Raw genomic sequence first — 15,466 nt, 5'->3', positions numbered from 1 at the left:
GTATAATTAATTTGTTTGAGAAACAAATTAATTACACCTTGTAAATTTATGTAATGTGTGAGTATTCAAAGCACACGAAATCTTCCTAGGCTGTGTGGAATACAGGATGCTAGTCTGTTGTTTTTCTTGATTGCAGTACAGTCAAGAACTGGTGTTTGTCCTATACTTTTACATTATTGATTTTTTATAAAAAAAAAATAAAGCAGCCAACTAATTAACTAACTAATCAACCATCCAACAAACAAACCTTTATATTATTAAACTTTTGTATTATCTAGTTGATTATTAGAAACTCACAGGCTTACAATGGTTATTAGTTCTAGCTAATTATATATAATCTTTATAATATCGGTGTTTAAATACACCATAGATAACTCTTAATAAACTACAAAGTAGTTGTTGTAGGCATCATTTGCTCTTTCTCATATTGTGCTCTGCCTTCACGACGAGTTGCCATGATATTGCACTACTTCGAATAAGTAACTCTTCACTAATAGAGAAGGCTATTGTTACTTATTCTCAGTTGAGTACCACCACCCAGACAGCACTGTTTCACGGCTTTTGGCCGATCATCAGTGGGTGGGCAGGTACCCTGGTAATGCAGACATGACGACCCAGTTGTGAAGTTAATCACACAATATGAGAGATGCCAAGAGGTGTAGATGTCAATATTTAAAATAAATAAATGCACAAGGCATAATACTTTAAGAGTTTGGTATCTATATAATATCGGTGTTTAAATACACCATAGATAACTCTTAATAAACTACAAAGTAGTTGTTGTAGGCATCATTTGCTCTTTCTCATATTGTGCTCTGCCTTCACGACGAGTTGCCATGATATTGCACTACTTCGAATAAGTAACTCTTCACTAATAGAGAAGGCTATTGTTACTTATTCTCAGTTGAGTACCACCACCCAGACAGCACTGTTTCACGGCTTTTGGCCGATCATCAGTGGGTGGGCAGGTACCCTGGTAATGCAGACATGGCATCTCTCATATTGTGTGATTAACTTCACAACTGGGTCTTTTCATGTCTGCATTACCAGGGTACCTGCCCACCCACTGATGATCGGCCAAAAGCCGTGAAACAGTGCTGTCTGGGTGGTGGTACTCAACTGAGAATAAGTAACAATAGCCTTCTCTATTAGTGAAGAGTTACTTATTCGAAGTAGTGCAATATCATGGCAACTCGTCGTGAAGGCAGAGCACAATATGAGAAAGAGCAAATGATGCCTACAACAACTACTTTGTAGTTTATTAAGAGTTATCTATGGTGTATTTAAACACCGATATTATATAGATACCAAACTCTTAAAGTATTATGCCTTGTGCATTTATTTATTTTAAATATAATCTTTAATAATTGGTGCACTGAGTTCAGAAATAACATTCATATTTCCCCAGCTCATGTAGATTTCTTGAAAACTTTGTACTTGTTTTTTATTTAATAAAATGCACAAAAATGATATTGCCTTTTTTTTTATTATTATTAAATTATTGGCTACTACTAGCCATAGCTTTTTCTGGTGTGATCATGAAAATACTCCAGAAGTGTTCAAAATATTCTCTATACTAAACAGTATAGAGAAAGCCATTCCCTATGCTGTTCTAGTTTGCATAAAACAAGCTAAATAAAAGAATGTTTATTTCTCTGTTTCTGTGCTATACTGCACTACAAAAGTTGTGTAGTACAGTATAGTAGCAAGTGGTTGCCTGAATAAATGATGCATTTTTATACATTTATGGTAATTTTATTGTAAAAAGGTGTGTTGTGCATTTTTTCCCTTTTAAATTTTGCATGTAAGGTAAACTGTAAGCTCTGCACAGTTTGCCCTATGTGTTGAACAGTTGAAGAAATAGAACCAAAATCTCTACGTTTTGCTATTCTTGTGATCTTGTATGAATTCATATCCGATTATTAAAGTGCAAGGATATATACTAAAAATAAAATAAGCAGATGGTTAAGATTGAAATTTCTTTAGATCATTATTTCAAATACAGTCAAAGCCCTTGCAAATGTGAAGAGCAACTGCTTGAGTTTCCAAACTTTTCCACAAAATTTATACACAATGGAGTGACACAGCTAAAGTATTACTGGGCAATTATTAATCAGACAGAAGGTTTCCAGACAGTATAAGAATTAATGATCAATGGATTTCTCCATTACTTTGAGAAAAACTTGGAGAGCAATGGAATGATAATTGGAAGGGAAAGCATTTTTCACACTTTTTTTAGGAATTGGCTGGTTATGTGCAAATTTCCTTGCAGTGAAAAACATCAGTGGAATAAGGAAGTGTAAAAAAATGTGACAAAACGAAGTGACCTCTGGAGCACTGTTTTTAACAAATGGAAAAATGCCATCAGGATCTGGAGTCTTCTTAGCTTTAGAATTTATTTAATTTTCTTTAGTTTATTTATATATTTAACTTATTAAATATATAATTTACTTATAATATAACATTTTCCTGTTATTTATCAATGACAGAGCCAATGAGCTTTAAAACATTTTATCTGTTGATTACATCAACAGATAAAATGTTTTAAATGTTCAAACTTCAGCACAGTTTATAGGTGTTCTTTTTTAAATATAAAGATAGAGCCTTCTACATGTCATTAAAAGTATGTTCATCTATATATTGAGAAGGGAGATTATCGTAGTAAATAATAATAATGATGAAATTTTGTTTATTTTTTATAAAGCTTAAACTTGCAGTGCAGCATTTAATAATCTTGTTTTTTGCTATGAAGGTTATACAGCTGATAAGAACCAGGCTTCCAATTTTCTAAACTTAGCTGTTGAAGTGTGTAATGAAGTTCAGGTGAAATTTGGGAATATTGAGGATACCCTTCAGAAAGTGAAAAATCTGCACAAGCTCTGTAATATGATGCTTAAATATAAAGTGACTGATTCAAGGTATTATATGAAAATATATATACAGGAGCATATTTAATGAATAGTTAGATATTCTCATTTCTTTACTTAGCATTTTCTCTATTTTTTAAATCTCAATCATCAAATTTTTTTGACCAAGTTTTAATTTGTTAGTTTTATCTGAAGTAAACAAATTTATAGTGTTAGTACTTGAGAAATGTTTGGAATTTAATAGGAATATTCAGTATTTTAATCTATAGAAAATTCTCTAGATTAAAATACTGAATAGAATAAAAGTTATTAATCATTGCTTCTGTAAATTGGCATCTACTGGGAGAACTCAACTCAGTGACTCAAACAACTGCCATGTATGGTAATATTCACTTATTCCACTTACAAAACTTGTGTTATGAATTTTCACTGTAACACCTTTCCTTTTTGTTTTACTTTTTTTTTTTTTTTTTTAATATATATTACAAGGATTACATCAGTACTGGACATATATCAAATGAGCCTATCATTCCATTTAATATCACATTTTGTTTTATTCGTTGTGTTATGTCATTCTCGATATTTTTCAATGAATATCTTTAGTCCTATTTTATGGGAATGTGGGAATATCTTTAGTCCCATTTTCATTTGAATATCTTTAGATGGCTTCCAAATGTAATGTTTCTTCAAACAACAGCAACTAGAAGCTGAAAACATTTATCAGTAGACATACAACTGGACATTATTTAACCTTTGTAAGAACCAAATTATTTTTTGGTATAGAGAAAAAAATATTTTTTTGTTTACTATTATTTAAAACTGTTGGAGGTTTTAATGGTTTTAAAATAATTTAAGTATATCCATGATGATCGTGTACACCTAGGCCTGACATAGCCCAGTGGTCAGGAGCGAGAGTGCATAGCACGCGTTTCTTGAGTGCACCGGGGTTCAAGCCCGTGACTACTAAATACGATAAATATTTGTATTGACGATTTATTGTAAACTCTGCTGACTTGGTTGTCGTGGCGGAGTATAAACAGAAAATTTATTTATTTAAATTTTAAAAACACAACTATTTAAATTTTTTTGTTTTGGTGCTAAAACAACTATGACCACAAGTCATCAGTGTAGCTCACAGCTATAATTATATGTACTCCCTGGTTGGTTTGTCTGTTTCTTGATGAAAATGAAAGTTTCTGTGGGGGTTAGGGGAGGACTGTACAGGGCCTTCTAGGAGTGACCAGCTGAGCAGTGGTACTGAAAAATGCCTGTAAAAGCCTTTCATCTTGAGAGGATTAACCTCAAAACTTTTCTGTATGTTATTCAAGAACAGAAGTCATAAACACTATTAGTAATAGTAGTCATATACCCTGCTCTTCCATCATGCAATATGATCGATGTCTTATGAGGATATGATGGACATCATGGTAAAATCCAATCTTCCTTACATTTTGAGGGTACAGCTCTAAAACAGCGTTCACAGGCTGGCCGCTAGATAGTCCACAGGACCAAATCTATTGGTAATTCTCTAGGATGCTTCCAGATCAGCTATTGTATAATCTGTCGCCTCCGTAGCCAGGTGGGCAAGAGCAGCAGTGCATAGCACGGGGTTCGAGCCCTTGACCACCAAATACAGAGGATGTGGAAAGGTCAGGGAATGACCACCGCATATCTCCAGAGCAATATGGCCTTAGTTGCCAATGCTCCTAAAAAACCAAATAACAACAATAATAGTGTATAATCTCATCTCTACTCTGCCAGATAGTGACGTGACTGGAGAGAGTTCGAATAGTGTTTATGCATGAGGCATTTTCGAGGCCACATTATGCCAAGGAGCTGGGTATATTCCTTCCATGTGTACGCCATATCCAAAAATTTCATTACTTCATACAGCATGTCCTGGCCACCTTTTCTTATTTTGAATACATCACGAATTGTCAAATTAATGAAACAAACTTATCTGCATCATCAGCCATTTTCAATCCACTGCAGGATGAAGGCTTCTCCAGCAACTTTCCAGTTCCTTCTGTTTTGTGCAAGGGCCATCCATTTACTACATACAAACTCATAAATTTTATCTGTCCATCTCTGTTGTTGTCTTCCAGGTTTTCTTCTAGCTCCTCTTGGGTACCATTCTGTTATTTTCTTAGTCCATCTGTCATCATGTCTTCGAGCTATGTGTCCTGCCCAAGACCATTTTAGTTCTTTAGTTTTGATAAGAATGTCCTTTATTTGAGTTTGCTGCCTAATCCATGTGTTTCTCTTCTTATCTAACAGCCTGATTCCCAATGTAATTCGTTCCATTCTTCGCTGTGTAGTTCTCAGCTTCTCTTCCATTCTTTTGGTGAGTGCCCACATTTCACTTCCATGTCATGGTGGAGAGTATACATTGGTTCATTATTTTATGTTTCAAAAAATTGGGATATTGCTCCTCAGTATGTGACTATATTTCCTGAATGCTATCCATCCAAAATTTATTCTTCTCTTGACTTCCAGCCATTTATCATTATTACAGCTAATGACTTGTCCCAGATAAGTATATGACTCCACCTTTTCAATTACTGCTCCTTCAATCATTATATCCCTTTTTGTGGCATACTTGTTCATCATTACTTTTGTTTTAGCCATATTCATTTTTAGTCCAAAATCCTTACAAACTCTGCATAACTGATTAAGATTTTCCTCTAATTCTTTGGGATCGTGGCTTATGACCACAATGTAATCTGCAAATCGTAAATGGTTTAGATACTCTCCATTCACATTGACTCCTTTCTGCGACCAGTCTAATCTTCTGAAAGCTTCCTCAATGGCAGCAGTAAACAACTTTGGAAATATTGTGTCTCCTTGTTGAACACCTTTCTCAATTTTAAATTTGCTGTCTTTGTCTAGTTTAATAAAGGAGGTAGCATTCTCATATATTTTCTTCAAAATCATAATATATGGGGTATCAATGCCTTGTCTTTCCAGTGCTCGAAACATTTCCTTATGCTGTATGGAGTCAAATACCTTTTCATAATCCACAAATGCCAGGCATAATGGTGTTTTATTTTTCATTTGCTTTCTCCATTAGCTGTGACATTACATGAAGGTGATCCATAGTTGAGAATCCTGTCCTAGAAGCAGCTTGCTCTTTTTCTGTTGATTATCATCAAGTATTCTTTCTAATCTGTTAGTAATGACCCCTGTGAACAACTTGTAGATGTGAGATAACAAGCTAATTGGTCTATAATTTCCAATATCTGATTTATCTCCTTTCTTATGCAGCAGATCTATGATTGCATTATTCCACTCCTTAGGCATCACACTTTTTCTAATGCATTTTGTGAAGGGTCTTGCCAGTTTTTGTGCCATGTCTCTTCCTCCCAATTTTAACAACTCTACAGTAACTTCATCTTCCCCCGGGGCTTTCTGATTCTTCATTTTCTTCAACGCATGTTCTACCTCATCAGGAAGGATATCAGGTATGTTATGTGTTACTAATTTGCGATCCATCTTCCCCACTGCTAGCATTATTCCCTCGCTCCTTGTATAACTCTTTATAGTAGTTTTCTGATATTTGAATTATGCCTTCTCTGCTATTTATAAGTACACCATCACTATTCTTCAGTTTCAGTATCATTTGTCTTTCTGTATTACTGCTCATGGCTGCTGATTTAAATCCATTGTTTTCCCTTAATGCTTGTTCTACTTTTCTTGTGTTAAATTTTCTTATGTCCTCTCTGAGTCTCTTTCTAATGGCTTTTTATAACTCAGTATACTCAATTTTTTCCTTGCTCTTCATTTGTCGTCTTCGGTTCATCATGACAAGTATTTCTTGACTAATTTTTTCTTCTTTGGATTTCTTTTTACCTATAGGTTTCTTGGGCTTTATCACTCTCAGAAAGTTGTAATATTCCTCGTCGATATCTTGGTCCTGAGCAGTCTGCAGAAGCTCAAACTTGTTCTTAAGTTCCAGTACATACTGCTTTTTCTCCTCTTCTGTTATCTCAAAGATTTTTTTCACTCTCCTATTCCAAATGTGTGATATTCTGGCTTATGTTACCCATCTATGAGTAAATTCAGGGAAAAGGTTTGGTGAAACTCAAGCTGTTTTTTGCTCTTGTCATTTCAAAGGCTTTTGATTGTGTTTGGCTGGCATAACGGTCTTCTAAAAAAGCTTCCATCTTATGGTTTGCCAACTGTTTTTTGTAATTGGGTATCCAGTTTTCTCTCTGACTGCTCATTGCAAGTGATGGTAGATGACTCTCTATCTTCTAACTTCTCCAGTAATGCTGGTGTTTCCCAAGCAAGGTCAGTTCTTTCCCCCACTCTTTTCCTCCTGTATATTGATGCTCTTCTTACATTTGACTTGAAATTCTATCTATAGTTTTGCTGATGATAGCACATTGCATTCTACCTTCCAGTTTGAGAAACCTTGCCTTACACAAACAGCTTCTTCTTGAATATCCCCAACCAAAGCTATTGGTCATAACCATTTCATTAGATGCTTATCTCCAGGTATATCTCCAGTGGGGAAAAGATAACTTACTTAATTTCAATGATTCTGAAACTCAGTCCTGTCTCATATCTCACAGACAGGATTCTTCTGTTCCTATCACTTTTCTTCAGTGATACTTAGATTTCTAGACTAGTTTATATATCTCTATTAGGGATTTCCTTTACATCTTAAAAAACTGGGTTTGTTCTCTGCATTACTTTTCTTTTAAACATCTATCACTCTGTACAAATATCAAATCCATCCTACCATGGAATATTGTTCCTACATCTTTGGTGGTGCCCCATAATCTCCCTCAGTCATCTAGACTCCATTAAAAAGAGGCAGTTAAGTTAATTAATGACTCATCTCTAACAGAGTCTCTCCACTCACTCACACACACTCTCTCTCTCATTGACGTTCTGTTTCTGCTTCTGTATGCCTTTTCTGTAGATACTTCCATGGGCACCACTTCTTCTGAAGTGGATTCTATATTTCCCACTCTCTCTTCAGCAGTCTGAACACATGCGTAAACCAAATACAGAGGATGCGGAAAGGTCAGGGAATGACCACCGCATATTCCCGGAGCAATATGGCCTTAGTTGCTAATGCTCCTAAAAACCAAAACAACAAATAACAACAACAAACGAACACATGCTGCAACCAGTCAACATCCTTTTACTGTAACTGGACATGGATCATTTTTTGCTAAACTGCACAGTCTTGGAATCATAGAAAGATGCAACTATACATGTGGCGATCTAGAAACATGGGAACATGTTATATTTGATTGTTTGGAATATGCTGATTTATGTCTGGAATTACTAGATAATGTTGTTGATGTTACTTGTTTGGTAGATGGGATTATGCCATTACTTATAAAACAAGGGAAAATTTTATTGCCTTTCAAAATTTTGCAGATTCAGTTTTTGCAAGACAATATTCTTTTGTAGTTGGAAGAGTTCGGATTACATAATGGGTGAATTGGTGGACTTTACCCTTTTATTTATCTGGAACAGTATGTTATTTTTTTATATAGAAACAGAGAAATTTCTTTGCAGATGTGGAAAGGTGTCAGTACTCTTTCCTTCATGGATGGGTGTCCTCTTCTGCTCCTGCCAACATTGTTGGCAAGAAGCCTTAGTTGTTTTTTTTTTTTTCTTGGGTTTGATCATGCAGTAACACTTTCCAGCTTGGTTTTGCTGGTTAATATGGGTAACTTCTGTTGAGCTCTCTGACTGCTGGTGGATTGCTGTTCCTTGAACTGTTTATCTTTTTGGAGATTACTGTGGGCTCCTGCAATGTGTTATAGCAATGCAATGATTGATCTCTAGGATGTGATACTCATCTGTGGACAGTGTCTCTTCAGCAGTTTCTGTTCTAGCCTGCTTGTCCAGCTCATTGTGCTGTAGCTGAGTTCGAGATGACCATTGCAGAGTATAGTTGGTTTGTCATGTGCTAATTGAATTAATTGATGATGTACAATGTTTTCGTCTATATAAGATATTGTTAATAGTAGTAGTAGTAGTAGTGGCATGTGATGCAAGAAAGCAAGTGTATGAGCTTATGCAGCATCAGCCAAAAAAAAAAAAAAAATCACACCATTCCCTCCAAATGCCTGTCCAGTTCCTTCTTAAATTTATTCAACCTATCAACTTCCACAACGACAGATGGAACTTTATTCCAGCAATTAACCACCCGCTGGCTAAAGGCAAATTTCCGCACATCTATTCTACATCTGTCCTTTCTTAATTTGAATTTATTCCCCCTTAGGTTCGTAATCTGAACAAGTGGAAGGATCCCATCAAGGCCTTATACACCTCAATCAAATCACCGCTCAGGTGCCTAGTCTCCAGCCACTGCAATTTGCAGAAATTAAGCCTCTCTTGGTAAGAGGATCCCTTCATTCCCCTACAATATACAAATATATAATATTTGTATATTGTACCATGTCTATAATGTATAGCAGATTTGCCAGATTTTTTTGGCTAGTGGCTGCTTTACTCAATAAATGGAGAAAAAAATGTCTTAAAACTCAGAACCAACTTTTCTGCTTGTTTGTTTATTCATTCAACTTCTGTTTTCTGAAACAGCCTTCCTTCTTTCGTATGTATTTCCTGAAAATTGAGGTCTGCAGAAATTTTAATGTCAACAAGTATCTTCTTTCATCTTCTCAACCTTTAGCCCATGCATGGTACTAAGTACTATAGGTCCTAATACCTTGTGTGTTTGGAATTTTCATTAAAAAAGAAAAAGTCACAGAGGAAAGAAAGCTTATACAGTATCAGAAAAAAAAAAAAAAACTACCCATCGATTTGCCCAATCTTTTAAATTTATTCAAACAAGCCACTTCCACAACTCCGCAGTTTGTTCCATCAAACAATTACTCACTGGTCAAAACAAATTTCCATCCTGCAACCATTATTTCCAATTTAATTTATCTTCCCTTGAGTATATCATCTGAGAAAGTAAGAACACCATCAACTTTTAGTTCACTCACCCCCACAAACACTTCGGTCAGGTCTCCTCATGCATGATCAAGTGCTGTAATTTAATTTACATTTCTTGCAGTATAAAGACCTCAACTTTTTCTTGATAAGAGTACCCTTTTGTGTGCCCTTGACAAATATTGGTACTCTTCTTTCACCCATTCCAATAGATCTGTGTCCTTCCTAATGTGAGGCTTCTAAATCTGTATGCAGTACTCAAGATGTAGTCTTTTCTTATGCAACAGTTTTTATCTGTGTATCCCTATAGAAAGCCTGTGGAAGAAGAGAAAAATCTTTATAAAAGATGTCTATTAAATATTGATTAAGATGTAATTAAAGAAGTTATATTTTACTAATTTTCCCCTTTATTTTTTTATTTAATATTACTCTTTTGTTACAAAGCAATGAATAACTATACAACTTCTGTAAATAAATTTGTGAACTCTGAACAGTTTTATCATTATAATATACACTCTTTGTCCAATTTTAGTGTTTAGGGTGGAAACATTAATGGTTCAAATGATAGAAATAAAAAAAATCTCTGTTAATCTGAAAAAGATAGAAAGTTCATAAATTTTTCTAGCATTTAAAAGTTGAATTCTGATTGTTTGTGTGCATCTAACTGTGCTGTGCTTAAAATTCAATGAGCTGCTGCTTGCATCGCATTATCTGTATTAAATTTTAAAGATATTTAATAAACATGAAGAAAAAACTCATTTTGGCTGGGTCCTTATGTAGTCATGTAACTTTACTAATTGCTACATGTTTTTGTCTCTAATTGAATGATGATTATAAAATTTCTTGTAATTTTTTAATTACTATTTTAGGAAAAAATCTACATCTCAGGATGAGTCTGATAGTAGTAGCCTCTACTGGAAACAAAAAAATGTGTATGCTACATTCCAGTACATATGGGATTTGATAAATCAAATTTGGTAAGTATATTTATTTATGATTGTTGTAATATTTTATATATATATATATATATATATATATATATATATTTTTTTTTTTTTTTTATTTTTTTTTTTTTTAATTATGATTTAGAATTTTTTTGAAATCATGACATGTCTCTTAAATATAATAGATATAAACATGGAAACAAACTCATGAAGCACTGATGGAAATTCAGATTCTTTGATTTCCCATCAACATTGGTTATAACTAATGCAGTATCTCTTGCTATGGTATAATATATTGTGCAGAGAAAGTGTAAAAACAAGGTTAATTTAATGCTTCAAGTATTTAGGTTGGCCATTGGGCTCCTAGCCTTCCAAATTTCATAAAGTACATTATTCTTCTCCTTATTGATATTAGATCACTCAGTGAAATTAGCAGTAAAATTTGTTATAGACATAAAGATACAGATAAACAGTAATCCTTTCCTCTCTTGGTTTAGTTCCCTTTGCAAATGGGAAGAATTCTTTGTAAGGTTTTTTAAGCACATTTGCATGTACCTAAAGTTCATATTGTCTTCATCATGTCTGTCTGCATGTAACAATTGAACGTCAAGTCCCATTGGGTGGATTTTTATATTCAGATCTTATAAATTTGTCTAGCCATCCCAAATTTTGGAAAATTTGATGTGTTTTTTCATCATATTTTCAGCTATCGACGGCAATTTTTTGATATATGTTCTTTTAATTCTTTAGGTTTTAGGAATCAATTGTGATTCAGTACTCTATTAGTGTTGGACATAAAGCATTACTCAAGAAGGGAAACCCAGATTGCACCAAATTTTCAGCATATGTTTTACTGATTTCTAGGAAGCTTTTAGGATCAGTTGCTATTTTGGAGTTTCTTAGTGCATTGTCCCCTAGTTCTGGCTAATTCTTAACTTAAGCATTGCTAGTTAGATTTATTATTCCTTACATTTATTTCTTTTTAAAATAAACCTTTATTGATAGTTTTTTATTCATTATTATATTACTAAAATCTTTATTGTTCTCTAAACTGAGATATGGTATCTCCCCAGTGTGTTATTTGCATTGCTCTGGAAATAGTAGTAGTAAAGGCGTGATGCAAGAAAGCAAGCGTATGAGCTTATGTAGCATTAGCCAAAAAAAAAATTCACACATCTATTCCCTCTAAAGGTGTGTCCAGTTCCTCCTTTAATTTATTTAAGCTATCAACTTCCACAACAACAGATGGAAGTTTATTCCAGCAATCATCTACCTGCTGGCTAAAGGCAAATTTCTGCACATCTATTCTACAACTGTCTTTCCTCAATTTGAATTTATGTCCTGTCAGGTTTGTAATCTGAGCAAGCGGAGGACCCCATCAGAATTGAGCCTGCTCAGCCCATTCAAGGTCTTATACACCTCAATCAGTTGTCTAGTTTCCAGATGCTGCAATTTGCAGAACTTAAGCCTTTCTTGGTAAGAGGACCCCTTTGTTCCCCTTACGAATCTTGTTGCCCTTCTCTGTGCTCGCTCAAGCAACTCTACATCCTTCCTAAAATGAGGCCTCCAGCCCTGTATGCAGTACTCAAGGCGTGGCCTAACCATTGCCTTATACAAAGGTATAATCATAGAACAAAATTTGCTCGATAGCAGCAAGTTTTTGCTAGTGCCTATTACAGCCATGTTTATTACTTATGCCTTTTTTAATTACATATTGTATAGTTGTTTTCTTTACCAAATTAATCAGTAAATTAAAAAATTATTAAAGATACTTGAACACAGCTATAGATAATTTCATCTGCAATTTGATGAACTTGATGAGTATAATGAGCAATTGTGTAGAGAAATAGTAGGCCAGCAAATCAGAATGTTTTATAATGGGAGATTTTAACTTTCCAGATGTAGTAGTAGTAGTAGTAGTGGCATGTGATGCAAGAAAGCAAATGTATGAGCTTATGCAGCATCAGCCAAAAAAAATCACACCATTCCCTCCAAATGCCTGTCCAGTTCCTCCTTAAATTTATTCAACCTATCAACTTCCACAATGACAGATGGAAGTTTGTTCCAGCAATTAACCACCCGCTGGCTAAAGGCAAATTTCTGCACATCTATTCTACATCTGTCTTTTCTTAATTTGAATTTATGCCCCCTTAGATTCGTAATCTGAACAAGTGGAAGGATCCCATCAGAATTCAGCGTGCTCACCCATTCAAGGCCTTATATACCTCAATCAGATCACCGCGCAGGTGCCTAGTCTCCAGTCACTGCAATTTGCAGAACTTAAGCCTCTCTTGGTAAGAGGTTCCCTTCATTCCCCTCACCAATCTTGTTTCCCTTCTCTGTACACGCTCAAGTAAATCTACATCCTTCCTAAAATGAGGCCTCCAGACCTGTACGCAGTACTCAAGCCGTGGCCTGACCATTGCCTTATACAGAGGGATAATCACCTCCTTTCCCTGCTAGCAAAATTCCTATATACCATTGATAAAACCCCATGACCTGCCCTGGCAGCCTGTCTGCATTGCTCAGAAAACTTCATATCTGCCTGCACAATTACTCCCAGGTCTTTTTCATTTTCTACCACCTTAAGTGTAGTACCACACAGTTGGTACGTTTCTCTGGGGTTACTTCTACCCATATGTAGTACTTTGCATTTGTCAAGGTTAAACTTCAGTTGCCACTTCTTAGCCCATATGCCCAAAATATCTAGATCCTGTTGCAGTAGCACACTGCCATTACTGTCATTAACAACCCTGCCAACCTTTGTATCATCTGCAAACTTCGACATTAAGCCTGATATACCTTCATCAATATCATTGATTAATACACAAAACAACAGTGGACCTAACACCGAACCCTGTGGGACTCCACTAATAACATTAGTCCAAGAAGAGCAGCACCCATTGATTACCACTCTCTGTCTTCTAGCACTTAACCATCCTTTTATCCATTGTAGCAACTTACCCTTAATACCATTCTGCTCCAATTTGTACAATAGTCTTCCATGCGCAACAGTGTCAAAAGCTTTCCTGAAATCCAAATATATGATATCAAAATTATTTTTTGCATCCAGTTCCTTTGTAACCACATCATAATATCCTATCAAATTTGTCAGACAAGACTTTCCCTTAACAAACCCATGCTGTGTCTGAATTATTGCTGCAGTCTTGTCTAGATGATCCTGCAATGCATCTTTAACCAGCGACTCCATTATTTTACCTGGAACAGAAGTTAAACTAACTGGTCTGTAATTACTCGTGTCACCCTTCGATCCCCCTTTGTGAATTGGGGATACATTTGCACATCTCCAGTCCGTGGGAACCTCCTCTGAGTCCAAGGATGCTCTCATAATTATGGCTAAGGGTTTGCTTAGTTGCTTTGCCGCCTCCTTTAATATAACTGGATAGATCCCATCCACCCCAGGTGCTTTTCTTACGTTTAACTTCAACAATTTCTCTTCCACTTTGCTCTCAGTTATTACAAAATCATTAAGTATCTTGCTACAATTTGATAACCTTCTGCCATTTTCAAACCTTAATAATTCCTCACGTGTGAATGTAGATGCAAAATACTCATTCAGTTTGTTTGCTATCTGAGCAGGATCATCAACAGTCGAACCATCGATGTCAAGTGGACCAATCAGATTCATCCCCTTCCTTTTAGAGTTTATATAAATAAAGAAATCCTTTCTGTTTTTCTTAGCATCTTTTGCCAAGGATTTCTCGTAATCTGCCTTCGCCTGCCTAACCTCCTTTGTGACCTGATTACAGATTAACTTAAATCTGCCATATTGACTGGAACTTGTGGTTTGGTCACTCGCACACTAGCAAGACTTTTGTGGATTTATTGGATGACTGTTTTCTACAGCAGCACATTCAAGATGCAACCAGAGGGAGTAATACTCCTGATCTGATTATCAGCAGTGATTCTTGATGCGTTAAGAATCTGCAGATAAAGGAGCCACTAGGTGGCAGTGATCACAGTGTACTGATGTGGGATTTACTTAAAGATGTAACTACCATCGGGGGTGTGGGGAAGGGGTTTTTTCTTTCATAAAGGTGACTACAGTGGTCTCAGAGAATTTTTAAATTTTATACGGTGGGATCAGCTGATGATGTTACCAACAGTGAATTCTAAATGAGAAGCCTTCAGGGACTTAATCTTGGAGGGTACCAGGCTTTTCATACCAACCAAGAAATACTGTTCAAGGTTTAGGCCTAAATGGATGTCAGATGAATTAATGAGGCTTGTGGCAGAGAAGAGAAATGCATGGGATGGATATAAATTATCATGCAACACAGAAGTCTATGGCAGATATAAGCTAATCTGCAATCAAGTCACAAAGCAAGTTAGGCAGGCGAAGGCAGATTATGAGAAATCTTCGGCAGTGGATGCAAAGAAAAACAGCTAAGAGTTCTTTACTTATGTAAACTCTCCAAGGAAAGGGATGAATCAGATTGATTCACTTAACATAGATGGTTTAGATGGTTTGACTATTGATGATCATAATCAGATAGCTGATAAACTGAATTAGTATTTTGCATTTACATTCACACATGAGTTATTCAAGGAGGGGAATGCCAGGCGTTTATCAAACTGTAATAGGGAGCTAAGCGATTTTGTAATAACTGAGAGCAAAGTGGAGGAGAAATTGTTGAAGTTAAACATAAGGAAGGCACCTGGGGTGGGGTGGAACTGTCCAGTTATATTAAAGGAAGTAAGCAAACCCTTAGC

The 15,466-nt window shown here is 35.5% G+C and overlaps 1 protein-coding gene across 1 annotated transcript in view; it reads left to right on the top strand.

Moving 5' to 3' along the window:
• Nucleotides 1-15,466, top strand: part of Swt1 (Swt1 RNA endoribonuclease) — a 259,608-nt gene that overhangs the window by 194,898 nt on the left and 49,244 nt on the right. Inside the window, exons 15-16 of the mRNA XM_090370461.1 lie at nucleotides 2,753-2,918; nucleotides 10,658-10,765. Coding sequence (XP_090226587.1) covers nucleotides 2,753-2,918; nucleotides 10,658-10,765 — 274 coding nt within the window. The remainder of the gene's footprint in view (nucleotides 1-2,752; nucleotides 2,919-10,657; nucleotides 10,766-15,466) is intronic.

The sequence above is a fragment of the Mastigoproctus giganteus genome, chromosome 3 (genome assembly GCF_048544385.1).
Source record: "Mastigoproctus giganteus isolate SK-2022 chromosome 3, ASM4854438v1, whole genome shotgun sequence".
In the NCBI taxonomy this organism is placed as follows: Eukaryota; Metazoa; Arthropoda; class Arachnida; order Uropygi; family Thelyphonidae; genus Mastigoproctus; species Mastigoproctus giganteus.
The sequence above is the reverse complement of the archived record's forward strand: the minus strand, read 5'-3'. Positions and strand labels throughout refer to the sequence as shown.